We start from the raw sequence: 21,944 nt of genomic DNA, 5'->3' as shown, positions 1-21,944 counted from the left end.
TCCACCGCGGTGGTTCGTGGCTTGCAGCGATGTGCTGGACAAAGAGGGGTTTCAGTGTTAGTGCGAGAACTGTCTCGTGTGTGAAATTGTTATAATCAGCTTGTCTCCAGTGACCCTTATACTGTCGATTATTTTTCCTTTGACTACAGTATATACCTAAATATCATTGAACATGGGATCTGCAGAGAAGAAGTACGACTTTATTGTCGTTGGAGGTACCCATATACCACCCAAGATTGCTATATGGTCTCCCAAACCCATAACTCACAACACTTTTGAGTAGGTGGACCAGCCGGCTGCACTCTAGCCGCCTGTCTCGCGAAATCAGTCCAAAGACCCCAAGTCCTCCTCCTCGAAGCCGGCGGACGCAATGACGATCGACGCCTGCGCGTCGACGGAAAGCGCTGGACAACCTACAAGGAGGAGCAGGGCCTAAACTGGGGCTACAAGACCACACCCCAGGAACACTGCAACGGCCGCGAACTGGACTACTCCCGTGGCAAGGGACTAGGAGGCGGATCAGCGATTAATTTCGGAGTGTTCACCGTGGGCGCAAAGGACGACTATGACGAATGGGCCGCGGAAATCGACGATGAGACTTTTGGCTGGAAGCAGATGCAGGCGCGGTTCAAGAACCTGGAAACCTTCAATGGTACCATTGTTCGTCCTGAGCATCAGAAGTATGCCAACACCGTTGCAGCTGACCATGGTCAGACTGGTGGTTTGCGCATTGGATATGCTGAGAACTGGGAGGATGATCTGTCGACTGTCCTCGACGCTTTTGAGGAAGCTGGGTATCAGCGCAATTTCGATCATAATTCTGGGAACCCCCTTGGTATGGCGCTTACTATCAACTCTGCTGGGCAGGGGAAGCGTACTACTGCTGCTGATCTACTTGTTGATGCGCCTGGTAATCTATCGATTGTCACGGACAGCCCCGTACAGCGGGTGATATTGGATGGAAAGACGGCTGTTGGTGTTGATACCGGCAACAAGAAGTGTACGTCCCCCAACTCACCACCCCAACATCCATCCATCCCAAAAATCTAACAACTCCCAGACTTCGCATCCCGAGATGTAATCCTCTCCGCCGGATCCCTAGACACACCCAAAATCCTCATGCACTCGGGAATCGGCCCAGCGAACGACCTCAACAAATACAACATCCCAGTAATCCAAGACCTCCCAGCCCTAGGAAAAGGCCTACGAGACCACTACTTTGTACCCCTAATCCTAGCCCGCAAACCAGAAACAACAGACCGAAACACCTTCTTCCTAAACCCCACCGCAATGGAAAGCGCCATGAAACAATGGGAAGAAACAAACACAGGTCAATGGACCCGCTACGGCTGCCAACTAGGCACAGGCTGGTTCAAATCTGACCGGATAACCGGCTCCCCCGAATTCGCCGCCCTACCGCAAGACGTACAGGATTTCATGAATCGCGACACAATTCCCCACTACGAAATGCTCACCCACATCCCTATGCACTTCTTCGCGCCGGACATGTTCAAGGATGATTACAGCTACGTCGGTCTAGCCGCATTCATGATGAACGCACAATCCCGCGGCGAGGTAACGCTCCAATCCTCCGACCCTAATACGCCCCTCCTATTCAACCCCCGCTTCCTGGGAGACCCCTTCGACCGGCGCGCATGCATTGAGATTTATCGGCACTTGCTGGAAGTATCGCGGGCACCGACGTTCGCAAAGGATACGGTGTCGACGCTTATTGGGCCGGCGTCTGACTCAGATGAGGATATTTTGACATTCTGGAAGGATTTCTTGTCGTCAAGTTGGCATATGACTGGGACTGCTAAGATGGGTAGGACTGGTGATAAGGAGGCTGTTGTGGATCGCAGCTTTAAGGTTATGGGTGTGCAGGGATTGCGCGTTGCTGATATGAGTGTTGTTCCTGTTTTGACTAATAATCATACGCAGGCTACGGCTTATGTTACTGGGGCTACTGCTGCTGATGTTTTGGCTAGGGAGTATGGGCTTGATCAGTAAGTTATTGGGAAGTTATAAGTTAGCGTTGCTGTTTTGGGTCTTGGAGGGACCGGCTTGGATATACTGCCGTGTAATTATGCCCAGGGCATGATCATTTATGGTGAATGCTCTTTACTTCTCTCATTTAAACATCAGCTCTTGTAAACAGAGTCTACAAGAGCCATGCTTATCTAACACCAGAACCCACCTGTCTCTATAGCTATCTTTGCAAAGAACATACGAAAGAAGAATGCCATTGCACTAATTCAAATTAAATAAAAGATAATTGCATTGAAGGTATGAAACATATGCTTAAAAATACTCCACTCACGAACACAACACCATCAAAAGAAAAGGTCGAAAAATCTCAGAACACCACCGACCCACCGAATGGGTTCAAATTGAGACGATGAAACCAAAGTTCGCGCCACACACCATTACGCAAAGAACAAAGAGAACGATAGCAGGAAAAATGAAAAAGCCGAGAGATCCAGCTAGGCACATGAGAGAGGGTGGGCCCTTATAAGGAAAATAGAAAATGTACCACCGGGGCTAGATAACAGGCAGTAAAGACAAATAGGACGCGGGTATCGAAAAGCGATCGCAAGAAAGTTGGCAATCAAACGCGTGAACTTGGCAGGCAAGTGGTGAAGATGAAGATAGATACTTTAGTTCACCATTGGAAGACCGTGGGTCTCCGGCTTGCCTACAGGGTCCGAGCCATCGCCTTGGCTGTCGTCGGCGCGCACGCGCTTGTTCTGCTGGAAGTTGTTGCCGAGGAAGTTGCTCTCGTCTGGGTGCTTGCGCATGCCCAGGCCGGCGACGGCAATGCGGTTCAGCGAGTTCATGTCGTCTGTCACGCTGGTCTGTTGCTGGCCCTGCTGCGGGCCGGAGGGTGGTACAGAGGAGGAACCGGTGCTTTGGACTCCAGCTGCGGCGAGGGCTATCTCGGCGGTGCGAGACTGCGTCAGGTCGATGTTTGCTGGCAGCTCGGGGACTTCGCCTTGAGATTCCAGGAGACGGGATTGCAAGTTGATGATGTACTCGCGGAGCTGATAGTTCTCGCCGGCCAGTTGCTTCACTGTGTCTTTGAAGGTTTCAATGTTCTTGACTTCTTCCTCGAGCTTGCGGATGTAAGTTTCCTTGCGCTGACGGAATGCACGCTGTTGAATGGTTAGTATGACAGTTCGGGCAGGATATCAAGCGAGACATACCTGGGCGGCACGGTTCTGGGCAGCGCGCTTGGAGGTAGACAGTTCACGCTTGCCGTAGCTCTTGGAGCCACCATCTGAGGGAGGAGATCCCTGTGGCTGGGTAGGGGTTTGGGGAGCACCAAGCATGGAGCCCGAGATGGCGGGATCAATGTTTGCCTGGTCGCGAGGGCTAGCAGTGTTGGGCTGGAGTTGCTGCTGCTGACCAGGGGCGCCCTGAGGGCGGCCACCCTGAAGGTGGTGCTGGGCAGCTAGAAGCTGATCATGCAGGACTAAAAAAGGTACATGTTAGCTTGTAGGAAAGCAATATATGGGAGGCGAAACTTGTATCAGGTCGGCGTGGCGTGCTTAAAAATGCTTGCCCTGAAACCACGAAACCACGAAACCACGTCATAACAAAGATAGAAATGGGAACTTAAACGTACCCTGGTCCGCATGGTCCTATAGTACATAGTTAGCATTGTAGACAACAACAGACACAATGACCCGGGAGACGCGGCAGGACTTGGAGAAACACAACGCGTCGCGGGGTTTACCGCGAACGGTCGGAACAACAGGAAACACAACCCCATAGCCGCCCGTTGTGCACGAGTCAGTAAACCGTGACGCGGGGGGTCTGGATATAGATCTGATGACAAACGCGTTCAAGATAGGCTGCTTACCTGAGCAGAGGTCTGCATGCTTGGATGCGGCGCTGGTGCAAGTGCAGGCTGCATGGATCGAGGTGAGCTGTGGGAGAAGGAATTGGACAGTGACTCTGCACGGCACGATCCAATCCAACACGAATTGCGAGCGAAAAAGGGCTTCTTTGCTAATGATATCGAGATGCAGGGCAATGAGGTAAGCAGTTACAGATCCGATGCTGTAAGCAGGTTGGAGGGAGGAGAGGGATTACTTAAGGAATCTGAGTCAGAGGGCGATCCAGGGCTTTATGTAAGGGGTTGGTAAGCGAACCTCGGACTGGGAAGGCGGTGAGGTTGTGTTTTCCCTCTTTTTCTACAGAGTAGTACGCATTGATAGGCTGAATGTCGTGATTGGGCTTGATTACAACTGGTTGCAACTGTGAACATTGTCTTCCAATCAGCCATTCAGCTCATCGTCGCCTTCCACTCGCTGACTGCACATTCCGCCTGCATCCGGAATCCGAGGGTGGGATTACTTAATCCCGAGTCAGCACTACGTCATGATTATCTCGGCACTGCAGCCTGAGGCCTCAAAATCTTTCCTCGGACATGTACACAGATCGCCATGTACAGCCCTGAAGGCCTATTCCAATCGCTTTTTATCGAGCTTTTCTAGGTATATACCAATATACTTGGAGAGTGGTTCCTAATAGCTACACACAGTCTGTACTGGAGCAGATATAACGTAAAAAACCCACTTGCCACAGACTTAAACTATCAAATACTATACTCTGTACGTGAAGCTGAAAACCGAAAGGCTACAAATCAAGCGTGATCTCGTACCTGGCACCAACAGTCAGCCGCTTGTGCCGTACATAGTCAGGCTGCATAACACGCTGTCACCTCTACTGCTGCTTTTTAACGGTACCCTTGACAGGCTGGGCCTGGATAATCCCAGCACCAATCTTGGCTGACTCCGCCCAGCCCTGCTGGTGCATCCAGAACCGATCTGCCGGGTCGACACTATGCAAGGACGCGTGCCGGGCATCATCCTCGAGAGAAGCGCGTGAGATCTCAGATGACTCAGGGATGGAGATCTCTTCGCCGTCATCCTTGTCATCATCTGTCTCGGCGTGCAGTGTGGATTCCAGATACCGCTTGCGCATGAGGTATCGCTCGCCGCGTTCTTTGCGGGAGTTTGGTGGTTCCAGGCGGGCCATGGCAGCCCGGACGGCATACCGCACGATTAGGTAGAGGTGTTCCGAGAAGAAGATCGTTAAGAGTAAGGCCCAGCCCTTAATATCTGTGGGCTCGCCGTTTGGTCCGTGCTGGGCATTGCCGCTGAACATGTAGACTAGTGCTGCGCTGGTGATGCTTCCTACCCACGAGAGGAATCCGAGGCTATCTAGCCACGGTCCGATTGTGTCGGTTCGTAGTGGGACTGGGCGGCGGAATTCCATGCAAATCTTGAAGAAGTCGGACCGTAGCTCAACCCAATTGTTCACGAAGAAGGAGAGCGGGACGAGTGGCCATATGGGTGAGAACAGTGCTAGGTATCCGAACTGAATACACATTTCGCGCAGATCGTCCGTTACATCGTACTCGGAAAGCTCAACCTCGTTGCGCACGCGCGTGAGGAATTTCACTTCCTCGGCGGGGTCGTCATAAGACACAACAGATCTCTCGGGGGATTCTTTGTCACCGCTGCACTCTGCCTTGCCATTGCGCTCCTTGTTATACTTCTTATATTTGCGAAGTGCGTGTTGCTTGATATATGGAACAATGGTCTCCATAGCAAAGCCGACAATCTGGGCCGTGACGGTAAAATAGATGACCTGGTTGCGGAGCCGAGCAGGGTCGATCTGGAAATGCGATTCCTTTAATATGGCATGTTCCTTGGACACGAAAGGACGGACTGTCAAGTGGAAGACATCGAGGTAAGGAACAATTAGACTGGCGAATGGCACGTAGACGAAGGCAGTCAGGAAGATTGGAAGATAGGACGTTATAAAGTTGATCACGAAGACCTTCTGGGTCAGTGCCACATCATATGCGTCGCTCGTCTCGTGGTTCTCGTAATCATTTAGCTTGGTTGCAATCGATGATAAGATAGCACTCATAGTTGGAACGAGCGCCGAGACAAGAATGGTCGGAATGAAGATCTAAAAAGTAAGCTTGGGTTCAGCAACTAGTAGGATCAACTAACCAAGTATGTCTTCAAAGGCCCATTATAAAGCTCCGAGATGAAGATTTCAATAGCAAAGCAAGTTGCAATGATAGCACCCAGAGCAATTGCCGCAAGCAGGGCAAATGGGATCTGAAGCAGCTGTCGTTGCATACGCTTGGTTGCCGGGAAGACACCACGCACCTCCCCAGTACTCTGATCGCAGACCTCCTTCTCGGGCTTGAACTCTCGCCGCTTAGTTCGGACAGCGGAAACATTCTTGGTCTCCCATCTGCAGCTCAGATCCACCTCCTGGCGCTTCCAATATTCCACGAAAATAATACACCAAAGACAGTTCACCACAGTATAGATTATGGAGAAACCACCAAGGAGGAACCAGCACGAGAATCCAAAAACAGCGGGGAAGATCAAGAACCGGAAGTAAGACTGCAGGAAAGAGAAGTAGAATCCAACCTGCAATCAATGTTAGCCTAGCATCCTCAACCCCAACTCCAACTCTGCACATACACTTTCACCAAACTTATTCCTGATCTGGTCCAAGTCATCTTCAGAAAGGAAAGTCTTTTTACTCCACTCCCTCATCCACTTATTATTCGTCTCAACATCATGAAGCGGGAATATAGCAGAGACATTCTTCCATTGGCCATGACCAGGCGTAATATGCGCACCGCCCTCTTCCTTAGGAAGTGTCATCATTTGATAAATAACCCGCAGACGCTCGGCCTCAGTTTGAGGCTCCGTCGAATTGGACCGTGTAGGCTCAGCATTGCGAATACCATAAAGCCAGTCGCGTACACTGACAAACAATATTAGCACTGGGCGCGAATACACACGATCTCACAATAAAGCGACGTCACTCACCGTGACCGATAAACCGCCCGCTTCAAGTGCTTCTCAGAAGCTTTCACAAAGACCAGTAAGGACACTTCATCGCCTTGACGGACCTCTGCCTGAAGACCAACCTTGGCGAGTGACTGGAGTAGCTTCTCGAGCTGTTCAATGGCTTGTGGTTTATCTGGTATTCGGGGAAGGGTATGTTAGGATGGAATGTGACCCCCACTGCATATCGGAGCTTGCTCCAGCTTACCTGTGTCCCCGAAGCTGTAGTGGATTACATAGTCCACATGGAGGTTCACCTCCTGGGGATTCTCTGTGTTTGCGGTCATCCTATGGTGGTGGATGAGGTAGAAAGTCGAAAGTCGAAAGTCGAAAAATCGAGGTGTTCAGCGGGTCGACGGACGACGTCACGAAAGGCTTAGCTGGGGCGAAGCCTGACCAGGTGCGTCAGGTCTGCAGTTCACACATTAATATACTTGTACACCGAGTTTCTTATACGAGATTTATGTGGAATGACGTGGATTTCAGGCTTTGGCTGTTCCGTAACATTTATTTTCATGATCGCATAGCTCCACTGAGCTCTACAGACCCCTCGATCGAGCGATCCCAGGAAAAAAGACCACACATTTTGTACATGCACAGGTACTTTCATACACCCTCAACCTCGCCCTCAATATCACCCCCAACCCCTCCCCCTACGCTCCCTACGCCCCCTCCGCCAACTTGGTCAAAGCATCCCCCTCAACCATCATCTTCATCCATTCATCCATCCCTTTAGCCCCAACCTGTTCATAAAAGCGAATACTAGGCTCATTCCAAGTAAGCACACTCCACTCGAGCCTGCGCCCTGACACCTCGAGCACCTGCTTCGCCAAATACTTCAGCAACTTAAACCCATACCCGTGGCCGCGCGCGCTCGGCTGCACATATAGATCCTCCAGGTAGATTCCCGGTGCGGAGCGCCACGTCGAGTAGTTGTAGAAGTAGAGGGCCATGCCGACGGGGACTGGGGAGGCGTTTGTCGGGGTTGGAGGGGGGTTATCAGGGCTGTGTAGACGGCGCCGCGTTTGGGGGGTGTGTCTGGGAAGGAGAGGGTTGATAGGAGGGACTCTTCAGTTGCTTCGACTTCGTGGAGGGCTTTTTCGTAGTCGGCTAGTTCGCAGATGAATTGGAGGATTAGGGGGACGTCTGGTGGGGTGTTAGTTTGGGGTTGGGGTGATTGGGTTGGGAATGGGTCGGAGTTGGTGAGGGTGAGGTGATGGAGGTTGACTTGCCCTCTGGAGTTGCCAGGCGGATGGTGGGTTGGTCGGCCATGGTGTTGGAGAATGCAGTTATGAAGTCCATTTTGTAGAGGGAATTTTGACAGCTACGTCTGGGGAGGGATTTGACCCACTGGGGAGCTGGATCCAATGGAACTCCGCTACCAAGGAATATAAGAATATAGGAATAGGAACGTTATGATTCTCTACAGATGTTATGGTACAGATGGGCATACACCTATGGGTATATTATTTGGACATGATCGCCGACATCCACTTTTGTTCGTCCGTTCTATACTGCAGTTAGTGATTGTTACATCAGGGGGGTATAAGGTAAAGCCTACCGGTCGAAATGCAGCAACATTCCCAGGACAGGAATGAGCTGTTTCTGATAGTTCTTGTCCTTTTGCTCCAGGAATTGGAGGAGGACATTCTTCAAGTACATGTAGTCAATGGATGCATTGCTGGGTGGACCAACGGGTGTCTCGCTTCTAGCGGAAGGGGACGCAATTCCCCGGCGAGATCCAGAATCGATCGACGATCGTGAAGACTGTCGACCTGACGGGGACCCACGTAGACGAACATCCTCTCCAAGGGTCTTGTGGGATTTCCGTAGCTTCTCCAGCCGGGCGTTGGTCTCTTCGACGGAGCGGCGCAGCTCTGCCTTGTCCTTTTCAAGGTCACGAACCTGCTTCTCACTTTCGTCGAGTGCATCGCGCAGACCAGCCATGGCCTGGCGAATCTCGATCACTTCTTGTGATGACTGTTCGGAGATAGACTCCAGCTCGTCACGGCGGCGACGCCAATCCTTTTGGGATTGCTCCAGCTCCTCTTTGTCCTCTTCGGCTGTGCGAAGTGCTCGCTCAGCCTCGCGGACCTTGGCCTTCAGCTCTTCCATTTCCCGGGCACGGCGTCGGCCTTGGCTACTAGCTTCGTCTTCGGCGCGGTCCCGCTCCTCGATAGCGGCCTCCATGCGTTCCTTAAAGTCACGCACCTTGGACTCTGAACGACCCTCAATGTCATTGAGCAGTCGGCGCATAGTCTCGCCTTCGCGGGTCCGTTCGCTCAGCAGACGATGAGCGTCAGCCAGTTCTTCCTCCAGGCTCTCGCATCGTTCACGAGCCTCCTTCATCTGCATTGCCACCTCTGAGGTTTGATCACGCATACTGTTCATCAGACTCTGGGCGCTGCTGTGCTGCGCCGTCTTCAGCTGGATCTCTTCCCGGAGACCAGCAAGCTCCTTGTTCAACTGGGAGATCTGATCATCCATCTCGCGCATCTTGGCACGAGTACTCTTCAATCCATCTTGGGCCTTGGAGAGATCAGCACTAGTCTTATCCCTGGCATTGATAGCATCTTGCTTTTTGCTTTCGGAGGCGCGCAGTTCGGACTGAGCAACGCTGAATTTCTCCTCAGCCTTCAAACGGCTGTCGGTCTCTTGTCGGATCTTCTTGTTCAGGGTGCCCACCTCTGTGTCCCGCTCTGAGATCTTCGACTTGGCGGTCTTCAGCTCGGCACGCAAATCCTCGTGCTTGCCCTCGAGGGCCTTCAACTCGGAGTTCTTGCTGGTAAGAGTTTCCTTCAAGGTCTTCAGCTCCGAAGACTCAACACGCAGGTTTCGCAGCTCGGGCTGAACCTTCTGAAGAGTCTCGCGTAGGTCTGTGAGGTCCTTGAACCGAGTGGCAGCCAGCTGCTGGGCGGCAGAAAGATCGGTCTCCAGAGTTGCCGAGCGAACTTTGAGGCTCTCAAACTCCTCCTTCAGAGAGGTATGGATCTTCTCAGAGTCAGCTGAGGTCGAAGCGTTGCTAGTGCGAAGGTCGACCAGTTCTTTCTCGAGCTTGGTGATAGTCTCTTCAAGGGCAGTCTTCTCTGCGGAAAGCTCGTTGATCTTGTCCTTAGCTGCGACATGTTCCTGGCCTATGTTGACAAGGTCATCGCGCAGAGACTCAATCTCCTCCTTAAGATCGTCTTCGCCCTTCAGCTTGGCACTCAAGCGATCAATGGCCGCCTCCTTCTCCGACAATTGTTGCATCAACGACTCGAGCTTGGACCTGAGTTCGTTGAGTTCGTCGGATGCTGGAGCAGCGGTCTCTTGAGCAGCCTTCTCCTGGGCCGGTTGCTCTGCAGGGACTGCCTCGGCTGGCTTGGGCAGTTCCTCAGTCTTGCCGCCCTTCTTCTTCTTTTTGTTCTTCTTCTTTCCACCACCACCACTGGCTCCAGTAGCTGCTGGAACAGGCTGGGTCTCCTCTTCAGCAGCAGCAGGAGTAGAGGCAGTAGTGGCTGGTTCGTCTTCCTTGGCTGGTGCCAGACTCTTTCGGATCTCGTCGAAATCGGCCTTTTCTCCAGCGGAAAGCTTCTCCTTGGCAGATTGCCACGTAGTGTTGTCCTTCAGGTTCTCGTCCACAAAGTCAACAATCTGCTGAAGCTTGGTAGAGCTTTCCGACTTCTGGCCAATCTCCGTCTTCAGGTCTGAGATGGTCGATTCAGTTTCCTTAAGTTGAGATCGAAGGCCGTCAACCAAGCCCTGGAGCACGACCAGCTTCTTCTCGCCAGCCTTCTTCTCCTCCTTGGTTGTTTCCAATTGGGAAACGAGCTCCGAGTCTGGCTCGGCCTTCTCAGAAGCATGGTTCTGGAGCTTTTCGATTTCTTCGCTCTTTTCCTTGAGCTGCAACTTGAGCTTCTCAACCTCAGTCGTGGTCGACTCAATAGAAGATTCGGCTGTGGTAAGCTTCGCCTTCAAGTCATCGACATTGGCCTTATCGGCCTTGTTGGATGTTTTGAGAGTTTCAATCTCAGCATCCAACTTGTCCTTGGTTTCGCGCAACTCAACAAGCTCGCGAGTAGCTGTCTCAAGGTTCTGTACCATACCCTCGGTCGACTCACGGGTGACAGACATGTCGCGCTTGAGCTTTTCCACCTCAGTCTTGAGGTTGTCGACCTCCTCTTGCTTCTCCTTGAGTTCAATCTCTAGACGGGGGACTTCGTTATCAAATGAGAAGAACTCCTCGCTAGTCTCCTCTGTCCCATCTGATCCCTTGTTCGCGCCAGCCTCGGGCTTCTCCTGCTTCTCCTTCTTGAGCCCGGTAACCTCATCCAAAGCCTCCTTGGTAGACTTCTGCGCTTCCTCCATCTTCTTTTTGTAGTCTTCTCTTTCGCCGGTGACGCGCTTCAGCTCCTCCATTACCATGTCGCTTTTCAGGGCCGTCTGGTTAAGGTACTCGGTGAAAGCCTTGGGTTCGCCAATCGAGGTGAGCGGAGTGTTTTCGCGCAGAGCAGCCTCAAAGGGCTCGATAGAGAGGACGCGCGAGTGCGCCATGCGGTATGCCTTGAGCAAATCTATGTGCGCTTGCAGTCAGTCTCTCGTGCGCGGTTTCCTGAACAGGCAGTTACGTACCATGGTATCGCGCCTCGAGCTTATCGAGTCTGCGGAGCTTAGCACGGACATCGGGTGGAAGCTCAGCCGAAGAGTCCTTGGAAGAGTCCTTGGAAGAGTCAGCATCCTGGGCACCGGTGGCCTCTTTCTCAGACGATTCCGCAGGTGTTTTGCCCTCCATCTCTGCAGACTCGCCTTCGTTGGCTACGCTCACTTCCGAGGCAGCTTCTGGTGTGTCAACTTGGGGAGTAGCAGACCGGCTGGACTCATCGTCGTCCCCGATGGTGAATTCCGCCTCGAATTCCTTGGGGTCGGGTCCTCTGATGGGAGTGCCTGTGTTGCGTCTTGGGCGGGTGCGCCGACTCGGGGAGAGGTTGCGGGTGGGTGGACGGCGAGAGGAATTGGAGCGGGAGATGGAATCTTGGGCGGACTTTTGGCGGGCTTGTTCCTCTGCGATGCGAGAGTCGATGGCGTCGCGGAGGCGCTGGCAATAGTGTTAGTTGGACGCAAGGCGCCAGGTCGGAAAAATAGTACCTGAAACATCGCCGCGGATCGATGAACCAACTCTACCAAAACAAACGCAAGAGTAAGGACGTCGACCAAATACAAGAGGAGAATGAGTAGATGGCCTCGTAAGGGAGTGAGGGGGAGCATTGGTTTGGAAGGCCAAGGCGGAACTGCCATGTGGAAGGGGCTCGGCTGACCGTCTATACTCGGTCCTATCTATAGCTTGAGAGGAATACAGTACTGTCTACTTGATTTTCATTGCAATCTAGCTATATTTTGTAATTTAAGACTGTCCTTTAGCAATTAAATCGAGTTACCAACGGAAAAAAAAAAAATGAGGTTTCTGTATTAAACAATGAGGAATAAATATATATAACTCAACGTTAACGCACCAAGTATTAGGACCACCCAGACACAGAACTTACGAACTCAAAATTAAATTATCTACGTTGGATTTCTACATTATCTAATTATCTGTACTATTAGACTTAGATTTATAAGTTATGAAGTACTCTTGTCTAGATTAACGTTATATCAAGTGTTCTCGCATGTATAAGCATTGAGAGGCATTTAACAGACAGGTCAAACAAAGAAGGAAAAAGAAAGTGACTGAAGCCATACAAAATATCATTATTTAAGGTGGACTTCAGAAAGTGATCAATATAGTTCATGGAGAAGGGAAGAATGAGAAATTACATGTTCATCATAGGCTAGGCTAGAATGTCCTAGGCACTTCCAAGGTTAGAGGCTTCACTAGTAAGTAACGTAATTCACAAGCGAGCCGCCACCCCAAGCGAGCCGCCACCCTACCTGTATCTATTTATTTTTAATGCATTTTTCTCAACCAAAACGCCATTAAATTCAATAAGCTAAAAACTAGTTCTATTAGGACATGTAGTCAATTTATGACCCTGAATTCCACATATACTGCACTTTGGTAAGGCTCTCTTACGTGGCTGTGAAGGTGCCGGAGCCGATTCTGCCTCACGGGGGGTTTGTGCTAAAACCGCTTGCTCTGGCTGCGCTACTAAGGTAGAGGCCTCTAAAACTGACAGACCTTCTTCGGAAGCTATTTGCTTTTTAGACCGAGTCCTTTTTCGCTTCTTCGTCTCGTTTGCAGCGCGTAATTCGCCTACTTCTTTCTCGAGAATAGCTGCCGATTGTATTGTGATTTGATAGGCTTTTAAAACCTGATTTATCGCGGAGTTAAGCGGGCTTAGTGGGCTTTTTGAACGCGCTTTTAGCAAAGCTTTAATTAAGGAAGCTTGCTTTTGTAATTGTACGTAGTTTGAAGGCGTTTTTGGATCCTACTCGCTTCCCTAGCTCCGGGGGGTGTCGGGGTTCGAAGGCGAATATTAAGCTTCGAGATCACTCGATCCGGACTATAAGGCACTAAACCGGCGGCGGTAAAGCTATTCTTAATAGTCTCCGATTTAAATGCCTCAATTCGCGCGGACGGGTAGGCTTCGAGGAAGTCTAGCTTATCAATGTGGTTGATTCTAGCACGCGTTTTCGATTCGATAAGCCGAGCGTAACCACGCTTTAACACCGCAAAACAGCCGATATCAAGAGGCTATAAAAGGTGAGACGAGTGCGGAGGCATACAAATTGCGATAATATCGTTTTTCTCGTAAATTTCGTCGAATTTCGGGGTTAAATAACTTCCGTGGCCGTCGAGTATCAAAAGTCTATACTTCCCCTTCGTACGCGAAGAAGTAGACGGAATAAAGAGCTTTTGAAGCCACCGAAGTCCAATTTCGTCGGAGGTCCATCCGTTAGGACTAACCTCAAGTCTCTAATCGTCCGGAAGGCCGTCGAACCAAGATTCGATAAAGACTTTGCCCTTAAAAATGATACAAGGAGGAAGCGCCCACCCCGACGCATTTATACATTTAATTGTAGTCACCCACGCGCGGTTTCCGGGCTGTAAAACCGATCGCCGACCGTAATATTCCCTTCTCGTAATAACCTTCGCGGTTGCGATTAAGCCCATAGCAAAACCGGTCTCGTCAAAGTTATAGATGTCGTCGGGGTCAATACCATATTGAAGTATAGTCTTTTAGACAAGCGAAAACCAATCTCTAATTATCTTTGGATCTTCACACTTCGCACGCTCGAAATTGTATCGTTTTGAGAACCGAGATGATAGGATTAGGTGCCTTTTTACGAAGTTTGTAACCCAATTATCGCCGACCGAAAGAGGGGAGGTAGATCCACGCGCCGCGAGTAGTAGATCTGCTATTTCTCGTACGGTAGACGGCCGAGGGGCTGCTCCACGTAAATCCATTGAGATAATCCATTTTTGAAGTGTTTCCTCCTCAATTTCGGTCAATTTATGTGAATTTGCGCGTACAGTAGCACGTTCTGTACAGCCAGAGAGGCGGTCGCGTAGAGTTGAACGCGGCACTTCAAAAGTCCGAGCAGCGTGAGCAACAGAGCTTATTTCTTTGTTCTTAATAGCCTGGATAGCTAATAAGATCCTACCCTCTTGCTCTGTACGATTTCGGGGCGATTGGGTACGAATTGGTGGCATGGTAGGTGGTTGAATAAATTAAATGCTAATTTTCGACGCGTTTTTAGGTAGGGTGGCGGCTCGCTTGGGGTGGCGGCTCGCTTGTGAATTACGTTAGCCTATTACATCACTGTGGGGAGACAACAGTTCTTTCACCGTATCCATTTATGTATATGAATTGTTGTGACAATGAAAAGAAGTTACAACAGTTAACTTATAAGTATGCAGTATAGAAATTATATGATATCAGCTGATCAACACGGTCTACCTCGGGAATGAACGCTAATGCAACTCTCCTCCATCCACCGTTGACGGCGCCCGCACGTTTCCGATGTTTTGCTTTGGCTTCGGTTAGGCTCAGTTTCCAAGGAAGCCTTGTTAGGCTTGAGCTCCACTAGACAATGGCTGGCTTAGCCCCCTCTCTCGCTTTGGGCTTGTCAACCTCTAACCCTGCATCCACCAGCTCTCTCTCATCCCCGCTGTTCCCTCCAGCTCCCGCGACCATGGCGGGGTGGATTGGATGGGTGTTTACCTTTGTCTTACAGACCATCCCAAGTGTATTGTACTGGGTTATTACCTTTTCAACCATCACGCTGCCCACATGGCTCTTTACGCTCTTTTCCATGAGCCTGACGTTCACCATGAACTTTACCACCCTGTAAGTCTATACCTAGGCTTGACCCCTTGAGACGAAAAGCTGACCATGACCCCTAGAATGTTGATAGTGCTCGCCCTGGTATCGACCGTCAGCTGGTTCATTCGCTATCGGTTCCTGAACATGTACAGCCGCCTGCCGCCAGAGCCCCAGCGCAAAGAACCCGAAATCGACTTGTTCCCCGATATCCAAGAAGGCGACTCTAAACCCGGTCTTGCGAATTACCTTGATGAATTCCTCAGCGCTATCAAAGTCTTCGGATACCTCGAGCGACCCGTGTTCCACGAGCTGACCCGGACGATGCAGACAAGGAAGCTAATCGCGGGAGAGACACTCATGCTGGAAGAAGAGAAGGGATTCTGCCTGGTTGTGGATGGACTGGTTCAGATCTTCGTGAAATCAACGCGACCAGCAAAGCCCGGTTCGCAAGAGAACCTGTATATGGACGACATGACGTCGGACGAGGAGGATCACCATGTCCATGGCCGACAGGGTTACCAGCTCCTCACAGAGGTCAAGAACGGCGCGTCTATGTCGTCACTGTTCTCCATTCTCCAGCTGTTTACCGAAGATATCGAGCTCCGCAACTCGCAAAGCCATAACTCTATGGTATCGACCCCTACCCGAGGCAACACCCCTGTTCCTGATGCCTTCCCTTTCAGCCCTACCACTGGGATTGTCGAAAGCCCCAGGTCTACAGTGCGAGGCAACGGGGATGTGACGTCTCCAATCCAAGGTCCGATTGATACGCTACCACCGGTGCCTCCGCTGAATCTCGGAGAAAGTCGTGCCATGCCTAAGCAGATCCCCGACCAAGGCCCAAAGCAAGAGCACAAGGCCAAGAGGAAGCACCGCAAGTCGGTCCATCCAGACATTGTGGCCCGGGCCACGGTGGACACAACCATCGCTATCATCCCCGCGAGCGCATTCCGCCGGCTCACACGAGTTTACCCACGGGCGACATCGCACATTGTCCAGGTTATTTTGACCCGTCTCCAGCGGGTCACGTTTGCTACAGCACATTCATACCTCGGACTGACCACTGATGTCCTGGACATTGAACGTCAAATGGGCAAATTTACCACTTGGGACCTCCCCAATAACCTCCGAGGAAGCGCCCTGGATCGTTTGAAGGATAAATTCACTAGAGAGCGGGATAGGTTGGGGCCCGAGGAAGTCGGCAAAGGAATCGCTCTCCACAATCCATATGTTGGCCGCAGACTCTCAAGCAGTACTCTCAGAAAGGAGGCCGTCTTGCAAGCCAAGGTCTCCAGTGAACGCCCTATTGCGTCTCTAACGCCAATAAGATCCCCACCGGCATTTTCCGACAGGGACTCCGCGGGTGTGAGTCCTGGAGATCTTTTATCGACCATTCAACTTTCTCGGTTCGGACCGCGATATGACCATCTGGCACAACGCATCCAAACCCCTCTCACCGAGAGAGAGCAGCCCCAATTCCTCCCTGGTCCTATGCGGCCTTCGACGTTCCAACGCAAAGACTCAATTGACGAAGACGGTTTGTTCCGTGAATCGATTTTGGATTGCATCATGAAGGGCATTGGACTGACGGAAAGTACGCGCGATACCATGCGCAAGGGTACTCACTCCGGTGATGCGTCGCCGAGACTTCTTTCCTATGACTCTCGTCGCCAGAAGGCTGTGTTCTCCAATGCATTTGGCTTTATTGATCCATATGAAGCGTCTGGAGACGGCGAAAGCGAATCCATGATGTCCATGTCAGTTACAAGCGCGGGAGGAACTTCACCTGTCATCAACCTTCGGGAGGAGCTTCGCCACGATATCGAGGTGGTCTATTTCCCACAAGGCTCAGTTCTGGTAGAACAGGGTGAGCGTCACCCTGGTCTCTACTATGTGATCGACGGTTTCTTGGATGTGGGTATTCCCATGGACGAGCGCGATGATGTCCTGATTGGCACCTCCCACGGATATGCCTCCCAGGCGCAAGAAGAGCTGTTCCCCAACTTGAGACACACTACCACAGGATCGTCGCGAGCCTCTGGTGCAACAGGCGGCAATGACCCTCGACGGAAGGGACAGTCTCGGAAATCGCTGTACCTGATTAAGCCTGGTGGTATACAGGGATATGTTGGTGCTCTTGCATCATACCGCTCCTACACGGACGTTGTAGCCAAGACTGATGTCTATGTGGGATTCCTTCCCCGTGCTTCGCTCGAGAGAATTGCAGACAGACACCCTACCGCCCTACTGACCCTGGCGAAGCGGCTTACAAGACTTCTGCCGCGCTTGCTGCTCCACATTGATTTCGCGCTTGAGTGGGTGCAGGTCAGCGCAGGAGAGGTCATCTACCACCAAGGGGACGAAAGTGATGCCATTTACCTTGTTCTGAATGGCCGTCTGAGGTCTGTGCTGGAAGGCGCAAATGGCAAGATGACGGTCATTGGCGAACATGGTCAGGGTGAGAGTGTCGGTGAACTCGAGGTTATGACCGAGTCTACCAGACCGTCTACCTTGCACGCTATTCGGGAAACCGAATTAGCCAAGTTCCCTCGATCTCTGTTCAACAGTCTTGCGCAGGAGCATCCGGGAATCACAATTCAGGTATCCAAGCTCATTGCCCAGCGAATGCGTGACTTAGTTGAGCACCCACTGTCTGAAAAGGGTATGGAACAAGGACATACTGCTGGTGTCCAGACTGCTACCTCAACAATGAACCTCCGCACAGTGGCTATTCTCCCTGTAATGGCTGGTGTCCCCGTCGTTGAATTTGGCAACCGGCTTCTCCAGGCTTTGCACCAAATTGGTGTGACCCGTGGCGTGACATCCCTCAACCAAGCTGCGATTCTGAATCACCTGGGACGCCATGCCTTCAGCAAAATGGGGAAGCTCAAACTATCGCAATATCTGGCTGATCTTGAAGAGAAGTATGGGATGGTGCTCTACATCGCTGACACCAATGTAAACGCACCATGGACTCAGACCTGCATCGCGCAAGCCGACTCCATCCTTTTGGTGGGCCTTGCGGAGTCCTCTCCGACCATCGGCGAATACGAACGGTTCCTACTGGGCATGAAAACCACAGCTCGCAAAGAACTGGTGCTTTTGCACGCGGAGCGGTACTGCTCACCTGGTCTGACGCGGAAATGGCTCAAGAACCGCGTCTGGATCAATGGCGGCCATCACCACATCCAAATGGCGTTCCGCTCAACCAACGAACCCTCGCACCCTCCAACCAAAAAGTTCGGCACTGTGCTCAAACAGCGAGTCCAGATTCTGCAAGCCGAGATTCAGAAGTACACTTCTCGTCGTGCTCAGCAGACGCCGCTCTACTCCCCACAAACCCCGTTCAAGGGCGACTTCCATCGCCTGGCTCGTCGTCTGTGCGGCAAATCCGTTGGTCTTGTGTTAGGAGGAGGAGGAGCACGTGGTATCTCGCAGGTCGGCGTGATCAAGGCACTTGAGGAGGCCGGAATCCCAATTGACATCATCGGTGGCACGTCGATCGGTTCTTTCATTGGAGCTCTGTACGCGCGTGACGCTGATGTTGTGCCCATGTACGGACGAGCAAAAAAATTCTCCGGCCGCATGGGTAGTATGTGGCGGTTTGCACTGGACCTGACCTACCCTACTGTATCGTACACAACAGGGCATGAGTTCAATCGTGGAATCTTCAAGACCTTCGGAGATAGCCAGATTGAAGATTTCTGGTTGGAATTTTACTGCAACACAACCAACATCAGTCGATCCCGAATTGAGTACCATTCCTCCGGTTATGTCTGGCGGTATGTCCGGGCGTCAATGTCACTGGCAGGTCTCATCCCTCCAATTTGCGATGAAGGCAGTATGCTCCTGGACGGCGGCTACATTGACAATCTGACTGTAGCACACATGAAGAGTCTAGGTGCAGATGTCATTTTCGCAGTTGACGTCGGATCAATCGACGATACCACGCCCCAGGGCTATGGAGACTCGCTTTCAGGCTTCTGGTCAATGCTCAACCGCTGGAATCCCTTCTCATCGCTTCCAAACCCACCAACGCTCTCTGAAATCCAAGCTCGACTGGCCTACGTCTCATCAATCGACAATCTCGAGCGCGCCAAGAACATGCCTGGATGTTTGTACATGCGCCCGCCCATAGATCCATACGGGACTCTGGACTTTGGCAAATTTGACGAAATCTACCAGGTCGGTTACAAGTTCGGCAAAGAGTACCTCGACACCTTGAGAAATGAAGGCTCGCTCCCTATTCCCGAGGAAACAGAGGAAAAGCGCAAATTGCAGCGGACCATGGCGCCTCGCCGTGCCAGTATCTGATTGGATTGATTGATTGACGGTTGCCTTTCAACCCTGCATGATTCGGATGAGGCAATTTGGTATGGGTATGCGGCGTTCAACACTGCATATGTTTCGCTTTGTCCCCGGTGCTGGTCACCTTTTCTGATTGCACGAGATACCGATTGTGTTTTGCTTATGTTTTTCTGCTGTATATCTAGCGTCTATTGTAAATGACTAGGTAGACTAATAGAATAAGTTAGCATTGCTGAAAACCGAAGGTTTTGCTCGTTTATATATATGGCGTCTTACGACATGTATGAGAAAACTGTATCCTTTTAACATAAAATATCGCAAGAGACTCGGAATAATATGGAATCATTCACTTATTAGAATAATACTAAATCATGTTAAAAACGAAAGAAAATGCCCCAACCAGGGACGAGTATAGATAGTCCCCCCAACAATATGTCAACTTCACCGAGCAAGCTAACTCTCCCAAAAACACCATATGTTCAATCCAGAAGAAGAAAGAAAACCAAGATATTAAAAACCCAGCCCCGTTACAACCCAGCCCAAAGCCATTCCCACCCAAACTAAGAGGCTATATATCAACAGACATAGCTAGTAAACAAACAACAAAAAACCTCTCAAACAGCTCCAGCATGAGTAGTCGTAGCAACACCAGGAGCCGGACCAGTACCCGGGGCAGGTGCATCAAGAGGCATACGGGTGCCAGTCTCGATCTTCTCCTCGGCGGCAGTGGTGCGAGCGTTAGGGTTGGTCTCTTTGCGGTAGGCCCAGAGAGCGGCGACTTCGAGGAACATGCCGAAGAAGGTGAAGATGCTAGAGGAGAGGGTTAGTTATGTGACTTGTGCAGGATACATTTAGTGACAGGAGAAAAGGAACACTTACAAGGCAAGGAAGATGAATGCCTCGTTAGCCTTTTTGTATTGGCAGCCGATGCCTGATGGAAGGGTGAAGTAGCACCATCTTGAGTTGTAGTCTTGGGATGCGAAGATGAAGGCGGTTAACCAGCTAGAGGGTTTATGTTAGATTCTGTTGGGATGGCCCTATCGTTGTGGCTGGATTGGAGGTGTATACGTACAGGTAGGAGAAGACCACGTCGATCAGGAGCACGAACTTGCTCAAAGCCGATGGGAGGAATGGGGAGATGAAAGCGGGGATGAAGAAGACGACAGAGAGAACGGCCTGGTATGGTAATAGCTCAGTCAATTTGCTCGTTATGGCGACTTTGCGTGTGATATATCACTTACAATGACCTCCTGGTAGAGCATGTGTGTGCCATGGGGACGACCGTAGCTGATGAACCATGAAGTCAAGCCCATGACAATGACAGCGCTAATCCACTGCAGGGTACGAGTGACCAGCTGCAAAGGCCGGGCGATAGCTGATGAGAAGAGCATTGTGACGGTATAGTTCAAGGAAGTTCAATGTTGTATGTGAAGGTGATATGCAAGTGGTTATAGGCCGCTAGAAAGTAATGCAAGATGAGGGCAGATTTGTACGACAATAGCTAATAAAGGAATCAAGTCCCAGACCGAAGACCAGACAAGACTTTATATATCGTGGAAGTGGTGTGGGTCACAGCAACATGCAGACAGACACAAAAAAACAAACAAGCGATCAATGCAACAAGGTTCAATGTCTGGCCCTGGTCAAGCCCGGCAAGGAAACAGAGAGGGATATCCGGGCGTTTCCCCAGATGCGTCATGGCGGTCTCTGCATGAAGTCAGAATCATACCACATATCGTTGCCTGGGCTGATTTTTAATTTCGAGCTTCCCAGTCTTCACTAGTATCTTTGGCACTTCATTTGGCAATAGTGTGCTCTAATTACTATCTCTCCGGCTTTGTGTAGCTATCCAAATTACCAACATGTCACACTTCAATCTGCTTTCTCGCCGATGTATGTCTAGGAATAGATATACTAACTTGGTAAGGGATCGGCATATAATGTCCTCGTGCGCAAGGAGATACCTCATATCAATTGGCATCATTGCAGATAGAGCCAAGGAAACTAAAATGCCGTCTGTAGTCTGCGGAAGATCTGCTTTCAAGGCGGTCATAGTCTTGTGATTGACTAAATACTCGCCAATGGGGTCGGTGGAGGGCGAAGTATATCACACCACCTTGCACTAGCGACGAAGCTAAAAACAAGAAAAAACAACAAGACACAGAAAAGAGTTAAGACTATCATCTGCGCTAGCACCCAATAGCGGGGTCCTCCCTGCATAGACCATGATCGACAGTGGCTTCAGCCTTATTAAAGGTTTTGTGTTTTGTTTGTGCAATGAAACGGGTCGATTCCAGGGATGGTGGCATCCCTGGAAGCAGACATACTGTACACTAGTAAAACGGACGAAGCGAGTTTCTCACAATGATTAGCGAGACAAGTATTGGGCAGATTGTTTGATGGTTATAAATCGTAATCGAATGCCACTGGATCTCGACACGATATCGTGCCATAGCTGCAGGAGATGGCATTCGCTCGTGCGACGCACTCGTCGATCATGTTGTGG

The 21,944-nt window shown here is 50.9% G+C and overlaps 7 protein-coding genes across 7 annotated transcripts; 2 read left to right on the top strand and 5 right to left on the bottom strand.

The window, feature by feature from the left end:
- Positions 1-172: 172 nt before the first annotated feature.
- On the top strand, positions 173-2,010 carry N7446_013155 (GMC family oxidoreductase; the record flags this gene model as incomplete). The annotated part of the gene is made up of 3 exons (XM_058521897.1): positions 173-215; positions 284-1,000; positions 1,061-2,010. 3 exons carry the CDS (start codon positions 173-175, stop codon positions 2,008-2,010), a joined length of 1,710 nt encoding a protein of 569 aa, XP_058365374.1.
- A 238-nt stretch (positions 2,011-2,248) lies between these two features.
- N7446_013154 (uncharacterized protein) lies at positions 2,249-4,131 on the bottom strand. The gene is made up of 4 exons (XM_058521896.1): positions 3,863-4,131; positions 3,626-3,641; positions 3,204-3,472; positions 2,249-3,152 (listed from the first exon to the last, which is right to left on the bottom strand). The coding sequence occupies exons 1-4, from the start codon at positions 3,914-3,916 to the stop codon at positions 2,658-2,660; spliced, it is 834 nt and encodes a 277-aa protein (XP_058365373.1). The 5' UTR covers positions 3,917-4,131; the 3' UTR covers positions 2,249-2,657.
- Positions 4,132-4,728: 597 nt separating this feature from the next.
- Positions 4,729-7,174, bottom strand: N7446_013153 (anoctamin family protein; the record flags this gene model as incomplete). The annotated part of the gene is made up of 5 exons (XM_058521895.1): positions 4,729-5,985; positions 6,030-6,461; positions 6,516-6,804; positions 6,870-7,023; positions 7,096-7,174. 5 exons carry the CDS (start codon positions 7,172-7,174, stop codon positions 4,729-4,731), a joined length of 2,211 nt encoding a protein of 736 aa, XP_058365372.1.
- Positions 7,175-7,725: 551 nt separating this feature from the next.
- N7446_013152 (uncharacterized protein) lies at positions 7,726-8,159 on the bottom strand (the record flags this gene model as incomplete). Its single annotated transcript, XM_058521894.1, has 2 exons — positions 7,726-8,033; positions 8,120-8,159. 2 exons carry the CDS (start codon positions 8,157-8,159, stop codon positions 7,726-7,728), a joined length of 348 nt encoding a protein of 115 aa, XP_058365371.1.
- A 194-nt stretch (positions 8,160-8,353) lies between these two features.
- On the bottom strand, positions 8,354-12,161 carry N7446_013151 (putative vesicle-mediated transport protein (Imh1); the record flags this gene model as incomplete). The annotated part of the gene is made up of 4 exons (XM_058521893.1): positions 8,354-8,396; positions 8,449-11,440; positions 11,499-11,961; positions 12,012-12,161. The coding sequence occupies 4 exons, from the start codon at positions 12,159-12,161 to the stop codon at positions 8,354-8,356; spliced, it is 3,648 nt and encodes a 1,215-aa protein (XP_058365370.1).
- A 2,435-nt stretch (positions 12,162-14,596) lies between these two features.
- nte1 (lysophospholipase) lies at positions 14,597-19,644 on the top strand. The gene is made up of 2 exons (XM_058521892.1): positions 14,597-15,154; positions 15,211-19,644. Exons 1-2 carry the CDS (start codon positions 14,898-14,900, stop codon positions 19,442-19,444), a joined length of 4,491 nt encoding a protein of 1,496 aa, XP_058365369.1. The 5' UTR covers positions 14,597-14,897; the 3' UTR covers positions 19,445-19,644.
- Positions 19,645-20,052: 408 nt separating this feature from the next.
- N7446_013149 (MARVEL domain-containing protein) lies at positions 20,053-20,829 on the bottom strand (the record flags this gene model as incomplete). The annotated part of the gene is made up of 4 exons (XM_058521891.1): positions 20,053-20,248; positions 20,318-20,440; positions 20,511-20,614; positions 20,680-20,829. 4 exons carry the CDS (start codon positions 20,827-20,829, stop codon positions 20,053-20,055), a joined length of 573 nt encoding a protein of 190 aa, XP_058365368.1.
- Between the last annotated feature and the right edge of the window lie 1,115 nt (positions 20,830-21,944).

Source organism: Penicillium canescens, assembly GCF_028828765.1.
Source record: "Penicillium canescens strain IBT 15451 chromosome Unknown utg000011l_segment0_segment0, whole genome shotgun sequence".
Classification (NCBI taxonomy): Eukaryota; Fungi; Ascomycota; class Eurotiomycetes; order Eurotiales; family Aspergillaceae; genus Penicillium; species Penicillium canescens.
Note: the sequence above shows the minus strand (reverse complement) of the source record. Positions and strands in the feature narration are given on the sequence as shown.

Excerpts from the sequence above, each read along its gene's own strand:
- nte1 (XM_058521892.1), top strand. The coding sequence starts at position 14,898 with ATGGCTGGCTTAGCCCCCTCTCTCGCTTTGGGCTTGTCAACCTCTAAC. Across the intron at positions 15,155-15,210 it reads ACCATGAACTTTACCACCCT|AATGTTGATAGTGCTCGCCC; the intron begins GTAAGTCTATAC and ends CATGACCCCTAG.
- N7446_013154 (XM_058521896.1), bottom strand. The coding sequence starts at position 3,916 with ATGCAGCCTGCACTTGCACCAGCGCCGCATCCAAGCATGCAGACCTCT. Across the intron at positions 3,153-3,203 it reads CCCAGAACCGTGCCGCCCAG|CGTGCATTCCGTCAGCGCAA; the intron begins GTATGTCTCGCT and ends ACCATTCAACAG.